Genomic DNA, 17,774 nt, shown 5'->3' with positions numbered 1-17,774 from the left:
GTGAGGGAAGATGAAGGAGCATTTTTTCCTATATTAATTAGTTGATTTATTTTAAACCACTAAAGTTTAGTTGTTGGCTTAATAAAATAAATGTATGTTTCAAAACTTATAATTAATTATTATTAATGGTTACATATTATTGAATTTAAATGGAAAGAGGAAGAGACATGTAATCTTTTGTAATCTAATAATTATTTTTTATTTTTAATATTTTGTAATTTAATTATTTTTTAATCTCAACCAATATATTAGATAATAGAGAATATAAAAAGATGAGAAATAATGATGCCACAAATCTTAACTATTTAATATTTATAGAGTTTGAAGAAGCCAAAATGCACTAAACAAAATATTGCATAATTAAATATGAGATTATGACATTAAAATTAGGCCCTAATGGTATTGTTGAAGATTATGAAGAAACCTTCCTTCCTATATTAATTAATTGATGTATTTAAACCACTAAAGTTTAATTATTGACATAATAAAATAAATGAATGTTTCAAAACTTATAATTAATTATTATTAATAGTTACATATTATTGAATTTAAATAGAAAGAGGAAGAGACATATACTATTTTGTAATCTAATAATTATTTTTATTTTTAATATTTTGTAATGTAATTATTTTTTTAATCTCAACTAATTTATTAGATAATAGAAAATACAAGAAGATGATAATAGTGATGCCACGTCACTTTCTCTAGTCCAAACTTTATATATATATATAGAAAATAAATGATACAACTTAAAAAATATTATGAGTAGTAACAGAAATTACAAAATTTTTATCATAAATTTTATTTTAAATAATATGTTATTTATTAAATAATTAGTAATTTTTTATAAAATTTAAGTGTATTAATTGTCAATAATTTAGAATAATATTTTGGGATAAAAATTTGTGATGCAGGTTAAGACAGCAATTTAAGCGGGGATGCGATAATTATCCAAAATCTATTCGCCGTACGACACGTCACCAAAACTCAATCCTTCCCCTCTGCCGACACAGTCAGACACTCACTCCCAGCCACGCCACATCCATAAAAATAATTAATAATTACGCTTCTTTTAGAAAATAAAAATAATTAATAATTATCCTTCTTTTCAAAATAAAAATAAAATAAAATAATTTGTAAACCCTAAATCTTAATAAGTCTTAGAACATCTGATCTTATTATTTGATCATAAATTGATTATCGATTAAAAAAAATACTTTTTTGATATTATGAATTTTCTTCATTAAACGTATTTTCTAATTAAGAAACGTTAACAAGAAAAGAACGGGATGCGTCTTAAAAAGGAAAAGGACAGTTATCTGTAGTTGAAGTGAAAGCGATGAATCATCCCGCGGACCCCAGTTGCTACTGATCTCAAAACAATCCCGCGCTCTTTCATTTAATAGATAGTCACTCATCTGTTCCATCATATTTATTATTTAAAATTGAATGTAAATAAATCAAGCATTTTCCCACACATTTTTCCTCGTGAGTTAGTCTAGAAGATGGAGGAAGATCTGCTGGTAAGCGGAGAAGCCAGTGGCAATAACCGTAATAATGACAACAACAGAAGACGAAGAGGTCCTACCGCTCTGTTCCGTCGCCGAACCGATGCGATCACGCGCGGCTCTCCTTACCAGAAGGCCGCCGCACTGGTCGATCTGGTAACTCTCTTCAATCCTCACTCAACATCATAAATTTCTTTATGTTTTGATGTTTCTCGAGAAGAAGAAATTGCTTGTTGTTCTGATTGCTTGAAGTTGCAAATCTGAAGGCTGAAGATGGAATCGGCTTACCGGAAGAAATTCTTGACCGGTCAAGCTTCGAGAGTTCAGCGAAGTTCTACTTCATTTTCATTAAGTTTGATTACATTTGGTCTCTCAATTACTTTGCTTTGATTGTCTTGAATTTCTTGGAGGTTTGTTTTTGTTTTTGTTTCTTTCTCTTATTTTTGGATTCTTTTACAATCTCGAGTCGAATTAAGCCTAAAGAATTTATTGTTTTATTTTGTTGCAGAAACCTCTGTGGTGTGCAAAGACTGGTGTTGGTACATATTCATGCTATGATAGAGAGTATTATTATCTTGGACAGTTGCCGTACTTGACTGGTTGGGAGTCTCTTGTATATGAGGTAAAGAGTGAAGATGTTCTTCAAATGATTCTTTTTTTTTTTTTAATTAAATATTTTTATGTGAAAATTATTTCTTTTCATCTATTTTTTTAAGTTTCATTAACTATGCAGGGAATAACTCTTGTTATACTCATTATACATACATTCTTCCCAATTACATATGAAGGGTCGCCGATCTTCTGGAAAAGTACTTACACTCGGTTGAAGGTATAACCCCCATGTTTTCCTATTCTCTCATTTGATAGACTGGCAAATCAGCTAGGTTTATGAACAAACCTTGTAAATCAGAAAATTATGTATCAAAATAAGCCAGGTTAAGAACTGATTTTTGTACTATGTTGAACTCTGTTACTTCTTTTCATTCTGATAAAATTGAATTTAATATAATTTGGCCTTTCAAGAGCTCTACAAGTAGCTAATTGCTTTTGATGGTGTGCTATGCTATTAAGGAGGGTTCTTTGCGAAGTAATAATGTTTCGTAAAAAGGTTCTGTAGCTTTCATGAGTTGGATTGTAGAGAATGATTTTGAAAACCCTATGAGGATCATCAGCAGCTGACAATGGGTATTGTATCTTGCATATGCCTCAACATTTTCATTAGTCTCTCTAGGTTTTCAATGTTATGTATCAATGGAGTGTAATATTGAGAATAGCTTCATTCATGTTTTTATTTCTATGAAGTCATATAATTTCTATCTTAATTTTGTTCCTGATTTGGGTTATTTTCTTAGTTGGAAATATGCTATTTTTGCTTCTAGTCTTTGCTACGCTCTGGCTTCTTCTGCTTCTCTGTTTAAATTTTTCAGGTCCTTTGCCTATTGATTTTGGTTGCTGATTTTCTGGTTTATGGTCTCTACCTGTCTCCAATTGCCTTCGACTTTCTTCCTCTCAGGATTGCGCCGTATATTAGAGTTGTTTTTTTCATCCTAAACATTAGGTATCTGTGATTAATCCCTGTATAATATTTTTTTCATTGCAAATGCATTCTTGTTTATAGCTGTATATGTGAATATATGCAAGGATGGAGTTAGCATTGGACGAGTGGGGTGGCTGGCTCTGCTTGATAAGAAAATCCTCTAAATTGTATCCGTTATTTAAGCCCCACCCCCGTGAACTTAATTAAAATGCCCATAAGAGTTGAAAAATTTAAGGCCCTGCCCCTATGAACTTAATTGAAATGCCCCATGAGTTGAAGTTGTGATCACTTATATTGAATTCATTGTTAAGTAAGCCTCCGTCCCTCATAATCTATTACTGTGCAAGCATCCTCCTGTGTTCATCTATGTGTTGGGTTATATGCTGTGTCTTATATATTGTTTTCTACAAACTAAGACCTTTAGATCTTGGGATTTTGGAATTGCATGATCTCAGTAGACTTTATATGTTACTTGTTGTGGTGAACATCCGTGTCTTGAATTTTGTGTTGGTTTCAAATAATTTCAGTTTATGTGTGATTTAACATTTTTTTTATACATATTTTGCTTTTGACTCCAGGCAATTACGAGACACCCTATTTGTTTTGGCTGGAATGCTTGGCACGTATTTGAATGTCTTGGTTTGTTCTCGATCTTACCTTTGTACTTCAATCAGTATTGTATCTGCATTTGCAACATATTTTTTGAATTTCTAGGTGTCACCAGTATATTACTTGCTTTAATCTTGAAATTATGGGATAATAAGTTCCCATTTGTATTTTATTTCTTTTTAATTTATTGTTTACGAGTACATGCTGCGTGAATTTTTCCATTAATCTGTTTACCGGAGTCACTTCCTTCAACTGCAGGCTCTAGGGCTTTTGTTTCTTCTATTTTCCAGTTGGTTAGCTTATGTCATATTTGAAGACACAGTGCAGGGTAATATGGTATTTACTTCATTTGGTACTACATTGTATCAAATGTTTGTATTATTCACCACTTCCAACAACCCAGATGTTTGGATACCCGCATACAAGTAAGTGGAACTTTGAAAATTAATTTAGTGTTGTTAGTACTGCATTTTAATTTGCTGTTGCTAAATTGAGAAGTGTCATAATATGCTGCATTTATTTTGAAGATCTTGAATTTTGCACCATCCAATACATGCATTCACATGCAATCAATAAATATGAGTTTTTTGAAATGCATTATTGTCATTTTTTTTCTCAATAAATATGTTAGAGTGAACCACTGTTATTTTTCCTATATTCAAGTTGTTGAAAGTATTCAAAATGTCCAAAGTGTTACTGTAAACTGGAAATCTTAACCTGTTTATGTTAGATTAAAAGTTGCACCCTTTTTCAGTCCTCTTCTTCTTTTATTTCAATGATTTCAAAGTTGAATAATAGTGATGTTCGTGAGAGTTACCATCCTGAAAAGACAATAAATTGGGATCAGTAATTGGTTGTCAGCTGAATTGATGAAAATTCTTAGCTAGTTCCAGAAGATCTTAGAGTTGCTGTGATATGGAGTATTTCGATACATTCCATTTCAAAGAGAAACAGTGAAAAATGTTCATAAACATTTAACTCCTTCATAGGGAAAAATTGATGACAACAATAATTGGATAACTAAACCAATATCGAACCTATTCATTGCTAGTCATGATGTAGTGATATTAATATTTGCAGATGACCTGTTGGATGCATGTCATGAATATTCAATACTTTTCTCTGCCCAACTTCTGTTAGGTTAAGATCACCTTAAAATGATGCCCTTTATTTTTTTCCTTTTTCTTTTTCCTTATTTCAAAAGCATGCCCTTAGTTTTTGAATATTGATATTTCATCAGTGATATAGAACTTTATCGTAATATCTACCAACTGTACTTCTCTTTTGAAGGGCTTCACGTTGGTATTGCCTCTTTTTTGTTCTCTTTGTCCTAATTGGTGTTTACTTTGTCACCAACTTGATCCTTGCCGTTGTATATGATAGCTTCAAAAGTCAGGTATAGGTTCTTTTATCTTTAATGTTACTCCGTTATTTGATGACTTGTACTTTGGAAAGTAGCACTGATGATGCTATTGCATATGTTTTTCTTTTTCTTTCTTTCTTTCTTTTTTTTTTCTTTTTTCTTTTTGGTACTGCTGCTGATGAATTGCTAATTTAATGCTCTTCTCACCCTGAATTTTTTGCTTAACTTCTCATTATATTATGTCAATGATTATCCATCATGAGAACCAAACTAAGTTCTCTGTTAGATGTTCAAATTGCCATCCGTTTGTTTTTTTATTCCTTTTTGCAAGTTTTGACACAAAACTAATGAGGAATGCATTTTTTATTTTTAGTTATTCATTTATTTTTGTGCACGTGGATACAATAAATAAGATTATTAGAAATATTCAAACTTTGGAGGACCAATAGCTTGGAATCTAGGGAGTATCAGATTTTAATTGTGATTGTTGTTCCATGTGTTCTCTAGAATTGCATGAATGCACATGCTCGTCTGACTTGCTTTATTTTCTATTTTTTATTATTTTGGGGGTTTTTTTATTTTGTAGCTTGCAAAACAAGTTTCTGAGATGGACCGCATGAGGAGAAGAACATTGGGAAAGGCCTTTAATCTCATTGATAACTATGTAAGTACTGATCTGACTAATTAAGTCTCTTTGCACATGTTGTAACAAGTTTATTTTCTGTCAGATTTGTGTATATTACTGATGAAGAGTACCCATATGTTGGTTATAGTAGACATGCAAATTTAAATTAGTCGGTCATAATTCAACTAAGTTAAAGAATTTGTTTGAAGAAAAGATGTAGTTATGCCTTTTAAGATGGTTTGGCATGTGTGTAACAAGACCTACAATCCATTTCTAGTGAGGAGTGATTTACTACAGGTTAAATATTGCAAAAAGGCAATAGGATGGTCCTGGAGTATAGAGGAAATGAGAAATGTCATTTTTATTATTACAATGGATGACATATTTCTGATTGAGATAAATAATAAAACAGTCAAATAAATAAATCTTTAAATATCATCGATAACACGAGGAATTATGCAGTTTGCAAAAGTGGGCAGCAGATTTCTTTCTCAATTTATTTTGATTCTTTTTATTTATTTATTTAGAGAGCTAAATTATTAGTGACAAGGTACTCTATTCCCACTTTTGCGCAGTTGTGTGCATATGATAGATTGGCTGATGGTGGCTTAGAAAAGCCTAAGAGCTAAATAAAAAAATTGCTCATTTTAAAATTTTTGGCAAAAAGGACCACTTTCTCTGTTCTGTGATTGATTGAAAGGTCCATGTTGACGAAGATGGCCCTCGACTTAAAATAAATATAATAGGTTAAAGGGCTGAATGGGGTAAATAAATGTACTGACATGGTTGTGACATGTGAATGTGAATTGAACTGAATAATACTTGTTGCATTGTGAATTTTGGAACATATACACAAATGTGAACATATAGACAGAATGACATTGCTATGCATTATTCTCCTTTGTGATTTCCCTTTCCCCCTATTTGTTTATATTGGTCATTTTCAGTTCTATTAATATGTTAACTGCCGTGACTATTATAACATCTGGTGGCAGCAAGGTGTCTTGTGTGTGTAGATGTAGTTATGTTTGGGCATTTTTTCTGTGTTGAACAGAATGTTGGATTCCTCAACAAGGAGCAATGTATTAAACTGTTTGAAGAACTTAATAAATACAGGTATTGCTGCTTATATCAGATTTTATATATGTTCATACCTTGCTTTTATCAATACATATTGAACAAATAGATTCTATCTTTTTCAAAGAATTTCCTTTTAACTTTTATTAGAAAGTTGTTTGGACGTTTGAATTTTCTGCTGATCAATGGAGAGAATGGAATGAAATGTTTACTGCATGTGCAAAGAAAGATTGAAGTGAATGTTTATGTGGTTTTCAATTTTAGTGAACTATAGAGCCATCTGGCTTCTGTGAGCCATTCTCTTTTTGATCAAAAAGCAAAAGCAAAGATTTTTTTCCGTCACCACTTCGATACCCGTTACTTTTTGTTTTATCAATCCAGAAATGATAAAATAAAATAAGTGTTATAAATATTTAAAAAAAGGAATAAAAGAAAATTTATTTTAGAAAACAAAATACTTATCAGTACCTTGTTAGTAGGCTCATAAGAAGCCCATTCTTATTGTTCAAAACAATTGTATGCATCACATATATATAGCCGTTGGAAGCCATGGGGGTTTGTTACATTTTCAATATGAGAGTTGTGCCTTACTAAGGTTGGGGATGGCAATGGGGTGGGGTGGGGATTTCCCATTAAAAATTTCACCTCCATTCCCCGTCTTATCCCCCAATAAATTTAGGTAGCGTTTACTTTTTTTATTGGAGTGGGAATTCTGAGTAGGAATCCTAGGATTGGGTATATGGAGTGGGAGTGTGAGTGGGAGTAGATTGTTTGCTTATACTGGAATGGAAGCAGGAATGGGGATTAAAATCCAATTTATGTGTTTATTTTGTTTTGGATTGGGAGTAAATAGTTTCAAATTATAATTTTACCCTTATTTAAGGAATTATAGTTTTTAATTACAAAGTTAATAAAAAAATATATTTGATGAATAAAGATTTATTTTATTATATTTGTAAATTTATAATAATTATTAATATTCTTAATTATGTACATTTCAATTTTTTATTAATTTTAATTTTAATTATGTAAATTAAAAATTATTGATAAGGCAACACAAATGAAATATTTTTACTATTAACATAGTACAAAATTAATATTTTATTATAATAAACTATTTATTATTATTAATATTAAATAAATATAATACTATTATTTTTAAATAAATATAATAATATTATATGATAATTTTCCTTTGTAATTTAAACAAGAAAAATTATGAAAAAAATATAGAAATCTTATGCATGCATTTTGAACTTCAGGATTTGATTTTATTGAGATTACCACTTGTTTGTGTTGTAAACTTCAGGTTAAAACAATAATATTCAAAGACAAATATATGCAAGAACAAATCTTAATTTATTGAAATTAAACTAATTTGATAAGCGGTTAAACCAGCCATATAAGAAAATAAATTAAACTAGTCACATTAAGAGAATAATTTCAATATTGGCGGTATTATAAAACCAGCCGTATAAATTTAAGTTTTTATAAACAATTAAATTAACAACATAATAAACTAATAATATAAAAACATAATAATAAAGCATAAAAGAAATAAGTATAAATAAACAAAAGCAGTAAAAATTAAATTGACCATGTCAAATTAGCTATCATGCTAATAACTTATTATAAATAAAATTAAAATAAAAGGAATAAAAGAAAATTTTTTATTAGAAAACAAAGTACTATAAATACTTTGTTAATAGCCGGTATAAAGAGCCAATACTTATTATTGTTCAAAGCAATCATATGTATCACATATAGATAGTCATTGGAAGACGTGGGGGTGTGTTACATATTCCATGTGGGATTTGTGCTTTACTAAATTGGTGGGCCACCACTTCACAACAATAAGTCAATTAGAAAAATATAGGTATTGTAAATGGGTTGTTGACTTGCAGGTAATGTAGTGTTACCTGATTTCATTATTGTTTTGAAATGGTCATTAATAAGATTTATCTGTGTGCCTTATCAGAAGAGCAATATGAAATTGAAGACTTACCTGATATAAATATGCTTTTAGGCTGCAATAATGTCTCATAGTTATTAAATCTTTCAAAGGCATAATTTAAAAAAATTTACTGCATTTCCTTCTCCCTATGACACAAGTGAACGAAAATGATGTCATCTCGAGTTGAACATGGAACTCAGACACTATATAATTACTTAAACGATTCTCAATTCTTCTACGTAAGAAATACTGGTTGGTTTTACATTAGTTTAATGCAACATTATGATCTTCTTTTTCTCGTTTTTTTTTAACCCAATAGGAGCTCTTGCCTCGACTTTGTTGAGAGTGCACAATGGCTAAATTTGAATCGATGGAATTTAATATATTTGAATTGGTGCTTGTAAGCAGTCATATTGGCCGAAGCTAATTAGAAAGAAAAAGTTGATGGAACCCAAGATGAAACTTGGCTTTTTGTTTAAAATGGTAACAGAGCCCAAGATATAACCTAATTACTTAATTACGTTACATTAGTTACGTAAGAAGTAATAATGTTCAATAATTAATTATCACATGAAAATATGAGATCACACCACATCAATTGAGATATAAATTTTGTATCCTAACTTTGTAAGTCTATCATTTATTAATTGAAATATGAAAGTTGATCATTTCACTTTCACTTGCATCATCAAGATAAGTAGATCATTTAAATTCATAATTATCGCATCAACTTGTGATAAAGTTACTTTGAATTCATGTGTTTATTTATATTTTCCTTAGGACTCTGCCAAACATATCAAGAGAAGAATTTGAGTTAATCTTTGATGAGCTGGATGACACCCATGATTTCAAGGTATATATTTACTCTAATTTGGTTCGACTAAGTTCTAGTGGTCCATTTTTCTTTGGCATCAGTTTGGCTTGCATTAATGTTACAACTTTAGTCTCCCGATTTATTGATTGAAAACCCATTGTTATATGATCTATTTTGTCCCATCATTCTAATCAATGATACCTGGGCACTGCAAAATAAAATTTGTGTTCATATCTTTTTTTGTTTCAAGTGTCTAGTTGTAATATCATGCTAGTCATCTTTAAAATAGATATTATTTTTTTGTTAGTGTTTATTGATAGTGAATCTATTTGATTTCTTTGCTGTACATGATCTTTATCTGCAGATCAACTTGGATGAATTTGCTGACCTATGCAATGCTATTGCTCTAAGATTCCAGAAGGAGGATGTTGTAAGTCCAAAATCTTGAAGCATTTGAAAACACACTTAAATTGTCCATTTTTAATGGAAAATGAACTTTTAGAATTCATTTCTCATACTCGGAATCTGTTTGCAGCCATCTTGTTTCGAAAATCTTCCATCAATCTATCATTCACCTTTCTCTGAAAAGTTGAAAGCCTTCATACGCAGCACCAAATTTGGATACATGATATCCATTATTCTAATAGTAAATCTAGTTGCCGTTATTGTCGAAACAACGGTATGGCTTGAATTTATAGACTCTAATTTTTTATGTTTGTTTCTTATCAACATATGTGATATCTGTTTGAATAAAACTGATTGATTTTATACGCTTAGGTTCTGTGATAATTTCTTTATACGTGCCTTTACTTCTGAGTTGATCAATTTGATAGTTATATTTCATCGATGGAGTTATGTTTATGTTATAAGTTCATGTGTCTTTTATATGTCTTTTATTAGGGACAAATCCTATACAACCAAGTTTATACACATAAGCCCCCAGGGGCTCAGCAAAGTGCTTTACAAGGAGCTTTCTTTAACTAGCCATCTGAGTTCAAATCCTAGAGGAGTTAGGTGGCTAAAATGTTAATTTGGACTTGCCTACTATCCTATCTTTTGTTAAAATATACACACGCACACGCAATACCTAAACTCGAAGTTCGTCTTTTATAAGAAAGTGGTAGTTACTTCATTGTTTCTATCAAAAGGAAAGAAGAGGGTAATTCTTCCAATTACGGCACTCATTATAAAATGAAAAGTAATAACTACTTACCTGTGGTGCATGGCTTCTAGTTGGCACATCATTTGCCACATACAAATCACTTTTGGTCGCAATTTTAAGAATAATATGAAAGCTGCCTGGTCTTTTGAAGTGTAAATTGTGGCTTTTATATGGTGCATGTTAAGTTGATGTGGAAACTTGTTTGCAGCTTGATATACAAGAAAGTTCTCTTCAGAGTGTGTGGCAAGAGGTGGAGTTTGTCTTTGGTATGTTGATTGCATAGGCGCTTTTCCAACTTGTTACTTCCTCATTTATACAAGTAAATGGTTGCTCACTCATAAATGCATGTAAGGAACGTTTGTGATGAGCGTATAGTCAATGCAAATTCAGAATCGCTAAACATCATGAAAGACATATCATCTAGCAATGAAATAGGGTTTTTCATTAAAAGAGTTTAAATTTCAAGATTCTAGCCACAATTCAATGCCAGAGAAAAGTGATGCTCCTTCAAATAGCTATGCACATTTATGTTGGTTCGACCGACTTTTGATGGAAAAATCCTTTTTGAACTGGTCAGAGAAGTATATTGAATTAATCAAGTATATGCAAGGACCGTTCTGATTCAGTTGGAGTAATTATTGCATACTGTGGGTTAAAGTTGAATATAGTTACAAATTCTGTTAAGACGAAATTGTTTTTGATATACTCCTTTGCATTATCTATTTAAACTTGCCATTGTATTGAGCAAAACTAAAGAAATTAGTGTTTGTGACATCCAATAAGGTCTTTGCCCCCTTTATTTTTGGCATTTTCCGCTGAGTAACACTTAGCTTCTGTATCTTTTTTTTTTTTTTTCATATCAGTGCACAATATTTATCACACATTTAGTCTGGTTTCTGTCAAGAGTCCAAGGGCTGCTGTGAATGAAGTTCAAGGGTTGCTTTTTGTTCAACAGGGTGGATATATGTACTGGAAATGGCTCTGAAAATTTATTCATATGGATTTGAGAATTATTGGAGGGATGGTCAAAATCGCTTCGATTTTCTGGTCACATGGGTGATAGGTAGGGTGGACGTTTATCCTATGATCTATGTTTACATGTATCTTCCTTAAATTTAATTAAATAAACTGCACTACTTTTTCTTTGTTTTATTACTCATAAGAATTTATTGATGATTCCATTGGCACGATATTGATAATAATGGTTCTTAGTTGTGCCCAACTTTGTTAAAATTCTTTAATGCTGAAACTAGTAAATTGTAGAAACCTAGCATTAAAAATGGGTAATGATCATGCTATTAAGGTCCTTAAGATTCAAATTAAAGTTTCCACAAAGATTTCTTTTTTGAATTATTTTGTTTCGTTGGTAACTCCGTGTGCAGTTGGAAATTTATTTACATATTTTTGTGAAGAGCAATATGGAAAATTTAGTATACTTGAAACGACTTATATTTGTTTGGACTGAAATGCATAGAATAATATTCACTGCTGGATAAATATTGTTTAGATCTGAGGTCTAATGTATTACTAATTTAGGAACTCCCACAATGCAGCTCAAATGTTGTTCAGGATGACAGTCTACATGCATTCTTCTCAATTGCCCTTAGTTGTTCTCACAAAGTAGTATAGACATATTGTCACTTTCCACTTCCCACATAATTTGCGAGGAGGTGGGATTTTAAGTGCATTGGTCAATATAAATTCAGAATAGAAAAACTATTCTCAAAGCTTTTAATGATTTTTGTTATCTTTATTGCCTGGATTACTAGAATTCTTACGTTTCCAATACAAAAAAAATTTATTTGTTAGATTGCATTATCTTGCTTTGACAGATGATTTCTATACGTTTGCAGTTATTGGAGAAACTATAACTCTTGCTTCACCTAACGGACAGACTTTCCTTTCAAATGGAGAATGGTAGGAAAGATCCAATTGCATACTCTTAACAGTATTTCACTTTTCTGCATTATCTGGCCTTTGTGTTTCTTCAAATAATTGTTTCTACCCAATATGCTGCTTCAGCTTAGAACCTTCTTACTTTATTGACCTTTCCTGAGGATGCGTGAAAAATGAAAATCGTTTCTTACTTAAAGTAATCATGTGATTAAATATATTTCACATTTATATCTGAAATGCCAATGCGTTGTTGCTGGTAAAAGATTGGGGGAAAGGTTTTTCGAATTTTAGTTTCTATTAGTATTATCCTTTTAGTAAGAAATGAAATTTGACAAGTATTAGAAGAGAAAAAAAGGGACAAGTAGTCTGCAAAAAAACCAGTTTGCAAAAGGTTTTGTTCATATTATTTCTTGTGTAATATCTCCATTCAACATTTTGCTTGTGTATTGTGGATAGTAGTTGTGTCATTTTTGTTGATACAAGAATACATGAAATATGAACATAATATTGGCAATATTGCATCCCACGGTCCCAAGAAAAGTTTGTTTTATCGGGGGAAAATTTCTGGCATGTGGCAGATTTATTTTTCTTCTCTTGTGTAGAAAAACTTTATCTTAATACTTTTGTCATTTGTTCCTCCAACTTTCTTGTAAACAGGATTCGCTACCTTCTTCTTGCAAGAATGTTAAGATTGATCAGGCTCCTAATGCACGTCCAACAATACCGAGGATTTGTCGCTACATTCTTAACTCTCATACCTAGTTTAATGCCATACCTTGGGACCATCTTTTGTGTCCAATGCATCTATTGCTCTCTTGGTGTACAGGTATAATAGGAGAAAATAAAGAAGCTTTTTGGAACAATATTACATGCCTTCATTGACTAATTTCGATTAAGAAAAATACGAGAGAACTCTGCACATGTGACATGTACATTTCATTTAGATGCAGAAACTGTGAAATTGCTAAATACTTCTTGTCCCGAATATGTTCATGGTCCTGAAGTTTATCATTCTGTCTTAACACTACTTAAGGTTGATGGGTACTGCAATCTACGTGGTTTGTGATGTAAATTATAAATCTCTAGGACATGGCACCTGAGTTTTATTTCTGTTGATTAACTTGGATTTTTTTTTAATCTATATATAAATGGTACTAAATTATCTGCATAATTATTTATCAAAATCTATAGATCTTTGGCGGGATTGTCAATGCTGGGAATGCCAAGTTAGAAGAGACAGATCTTGCTGATGATGAGTATCCTTATTGGTTTATTGAATTCTCAGATAATTTATCTTTTCTGCTTCTAACTTCCTCTAATATCCTTATCAGTTGTTGGTTGATACCCTTTTTATTTTTCTGAGTATTGCTTCTGTAAAGTCGTGATGTCATTTCCTTAAATCACTTTTTTTATCGAAAATTTCAGTTATTTACTTTTTAATTTTAATGACTATCCAAATGGAATGGTGACACTTTTCAATTTGCTCGTCATGGGAAATTGGCAAGTTTGGATGCAGGTATCACTTCTATGTCAGAATATATATTACATGATGTGCTTTTCATGTTTCTTAGTGACGTGCGCTTACATTGTTAGGTTCTAGACTAGGATTGGATCATCCTGGTTTATTGCCTATTTCTCTACATTTTGCCAATGTGATGGTGGGTTTTTTACTACACTGATGACCACTGAAGTTTTTGACATGTTTAATAACTAGAAAGGCATTTAGCTAGGTTGGAAATTATAAAACCTAACCCTATCAAGCAGATCGCCAAGTCAGGAAAATAACCCATCAATGCACTGTCAATATTCTACTAAAAAATATGAAGGCAAAGAGGCTTATCCAGTTCAGAACTTTTCACCCATACCTAAGGATACTATTTGACTGCAAACAGTCAGAACTATATATAGATTTGTATGGTTCCCTCTTCCTTGAATATCTTTGTAACGTAGACTGCATTTTAGAAAAAAGATAGAATTAATATGTTGCTGAAAGAAAAAGTATACAGGATAAATTTCTCAGGATGATGCTCCTTTTATTATGTTTAAAGAAAATAATTGTATCTTGAAATGTTGATTACAACTTTCCTTGCAATAGCCTTGTGTTTAGAATAATTTATTCTAAATTGTTGAAACTTCAAGAACCTCGTGAAACCAAACTTTCAAAAACAATATTATATAAATTAGGATTATACAAGACGAATATCAAGGCTATAATTCTTTTTGGTTGAATTAAAGTTTCTAGCTAGGCCCAACAACAGATTTCGGATTTCTTCGGATACTCAACAACAGAATTTGAAATCAATGTTGCCAATGTTGGCTTAATGCACTAAACCTATGCTTGGACGTACTAATTACCTGTTGTTTACCATGTCAGAGCTACAAAGAGTTGACAGGAACTGCTTGGACTCTAGCATATTTCGTCAGCTTCTACCTAATAACTGTTTTACTACTATTGAATTTGGTGAGTTTCATTTAATACCATAACATTTGATCTTCATCTTGCATACAAAATGGCACAAAATTTTGAATTTTTATTCACCTCATTGCTAGCATGTTCCAGTAAGTGCAATTCTCTTAAACATTCTAAGGAATTTGCACTTGATAAACCAGTGGCTGTCTTTCGTAACTTTAATTCTTAATGCATTTCATGCTTCCGTAGTACCCTAAAATGCGGTTACGAAGAGAGATCCCAATTTTTGTTTCCTGTTGCAATATCAGGTCATAGCTTTTGTCTTGGAGGCATTCTTTGCCGAAATGGAACTCGAGAGTTCAGAGAAATGTGAAGAAGAGGACAAGGTTGGTACATTTTGTGATCTCGTTCTCGGAAATGAAAAGTAAAAGATGTCCTTTGTCTTTCTTTGTTTACTCAAGAATTTTGTTTGATACTGCTGGTTCCTGTTGTCAAGTCCTAAGAATAAATTGTTTCAACATTTAATCCAACCAATAGAAAACACGGTATCATTTAAAATGCTCTGACTGATCAAGCTTTGTGATTTTACATTGCTATTATAATACGTGACCACTTGGAAGAAGTCATTAATTAATAAGGGTTTCCTTAGTTTAGTATAGTAAGGGAAAGCTAAAAGATAGAGAAATATAAATTTCAATACACTATAGAAAAAAATTCACTGCATTAAAGTCTTGGAGTGTGTTTTTTTTTTTGTGGGGGGGGGGGGAGGGGGGTGTTTCTTTTAGCTGATCTTATTGGAAAATTGTTCCTTGGAACAAATTTAAGTGACGCTGTTGTTATCTGTCTGTTGAAAAGTTTTAGCTGTGCAACAGTACTTGCTCTTGGACAATGTTTACTGACCAGAGCAGATTACATTTGCAAATATCATGCTCGTCATACAGTCATTTTTTTTATCTCTTCTCATTTATATTTTGCACCATTTAAAATTCATCGTTTTATGTTTTGATCCAGGATGGGGAACCAAGGGAACGGCGCCGACGTGTTGGGTATGTATTGCTGGCTTATTTTTACTACGAAAAGTTACCACTTATGCTACGGATGTTTTGACTGTTTTGTGTTCACATAATCATATTGTTTGGTTTGGTACAGTACAAAAACTCGAAGTCAGAGGGTGGATGTCCTTCTCCATCATATGCTCAGCGCGGAGCTGCAAAAATCATGTGATTCTTAGGGCTTGTTTGTTAAATATATGAAGTTTGAAAATTTATGATTTTCAGACTTTTTTTAAGTTTTGCTTGTTTGTTATTCTTATTTTAAATCTCAATTTCAGATATATGCTACTTAATAGAATAAGTTAAATAACTTTATTTTTATTTGAATTGAAAAAATCTGGATGAAAATCAACTATAATCTCTCAAAAAGACCCCTATTTAACAGGCTTTTTTTCAATTCAATTAAATTGATTTCTATTTTACTCTTTTCTCATTGCGATTTGTTGTGTTGATTTTATATGATTGAATCAACTTATTATATAAAAGCTACATTTTTGGACTTTACTTTGTACTCATCTTGAGCTCTTTCATTCATGGCTACCATTTTGAACAAAATTCTTGATGAAAATTAATATGTTAGGATGTTAATGTTCTTTTTATTCATTAAATAAAATATTTCTACAATTAATGATATTTGTAAAATACTATTTTACTTAAAATTGTTAATTGATTCTATGTTAACTTGTGTGATTAAATAAAAAATATATATATAATACACACAAAATAAGGTAATTAACATTGTATTTTTTTTTAGTTGCAACACTGTATATATTGAAAATATATATAGATATAAGTAATAATAAAATGACGTTAATTTACTTATTACTTTTAATTTATCAAATATATAATAATACTTGCAGTTATAAATGTTAAAATATTACAGATTAGATTCTTTTTGTCTATGAGATAAATAACTTAACATTTACATTTAGTTATCTAAAAAATGAAAACAAACATATTTTTCAGATATTTACATTAAGAGCTATTGGGACTTTACCTAAAAGTTTTTGGATGATCAAATATAAATGTTAAATTATTTTTCTCGTAGACAAAAAGAATTTGAATTATGATATTTGAACATCTATGATTGTAAGTATTAGTATATATTTGATAAATTAAATGTGGTAGGTAAATTAACATCATTTTATTATTATTTATATATATATATATTTTTTGAATATATACAGTGCAACAACTAAAAAATACAATGTTAATTATTTTATTTGCTTGTATTATATGATTTTTTTTTGGTTTAATCACACAAGTTAATATAGAATTAATTAACAATTTCAAGTAAAATAGTATTTTACAAATATCATTAATTGTAGAAATTAAAATATTTAATGAATAAAAAAAACATTACATATTAATTTTTATTAAGAATTTGTTCAAAATGGTAGCCATGAATGAAAGAGCTCGAGATGAGTATACAGTAAAGTAAAAAAATGTAGCTTTTATATAATAAGTTGATTCAATCATATAAAATCAACACAACAAATCGCAATGAGGAAGAGTAAAATAGAAATCAATTTCATCTATTCAAATTTTAGATTAAAAAAAAACACCAACTTAGTATGGATATTTCATATTCTGGAATGCAGCAAGTAAAAAACATATTATTTCAAATTTCTGTTGTCAAAATATTTTCATTGCGATGACTGACACGTCGAGGGGTTTGCACTGAAGTACCTGAATGCCTAGAGCTGGCAAAATTTGACACGACCCGATTATCCGACACGAACACGACATAAATAAATGGGTATGGGT

The 17,774-nt window shown here is 30.8% G+C and overlaps 1 protein-coding gene across 1 annotated transcript; it reads left to right on the top strand.

Moving 5' to 3' along the window:
* The first annotated feature begins 1,313 nt into the window (after positions 1 to 1,313).
* On the top strand, positions 1,314 to 16,359 carry LOC102609722 (two pore calcium channel protein 1). Its single transcript, XM_006491559.4, has 23 exons — positions 1,314 to 1,664; positions 1,775 to 1,918; positions 2,017 to 2,130; positions 2,242 to 2,337; positions 2,936 to 3,066; positions 3,624 to 3,684; positions 3,913 to 4,079; positions 4,945 to 5,050; positions 5,604 to 5,681; positions 6,697 to 6,758; positions 9,454 to 9,526; positions 9,852 to 9,917; positions 10,023 to 10,166; positions 10,858 to 10,915; positions 11,605 to 11,712; positions 12,503 to 12,566; positions 13,203 to 13,371; positions 13,737 to 13,801; positions 13,971 to 14,061; positions 14,920 to 15,006; positions 15,264 to 15,341; positions 15,967 to 16,001; positions 16,105 to 16,359. The coding sequence occupies exons 1-23, from the start codon at positions 1,506 to 1,508 to the stop codon at positions 16,184 to 16,186; spliced, it is 2,238 nt and encodes a 745-aa protein (XP_006491622.1). The 5' UTR covers positions 1,314 to 1,505; the 3' UTR covers positions 16,187 to 16,359.
* The last annotated feature ends 1,415 nt before the right edge of the window (positions 16,360 to 17,774 follow it).

This window comes from Citrus sinensis, chromosome 2, assembly GCF_022201045.2.
Source record: "Citrus sinensis cultivar Valencia sweet orange chromosome 2, DVS_A1.0, whole genome shotgun sequence".
Lineage (NCBI taxonomy): Eukaryota > Viridiplantae > Streptophyta > Magnoliopsida > Sapindales > Rutaceae > Citrus > Citrus sinensis.
This window is presented reverse-complemented; position numbering and strand designations above follow the sequence as displayed.

Bases quoted from the DNA above. Each gene is read 5' to 3' on its own strand.
- LOC102609722 (XM_006491559.4), top strand. From the start codon at position 1,506: ATGGAGGAAGATCTGCTGGTAAGCGGAGAAGCCAGTGGCAATAACCGT. The intron at 1,665-1,774 runs GTAACTCTCTTC...GCAAATCTGAAG, and splicing joins CCGCCGCACTGGTCGATCTG to GCTGAAGATGGAATCGGCTT. The intron at 9,527-9,851 runs GTATATATTTAC...CTTTATCTGCAG, and splicing joins ATGACACCCATGATTTCAAG to ATCAACTTGGATGAATTTGC.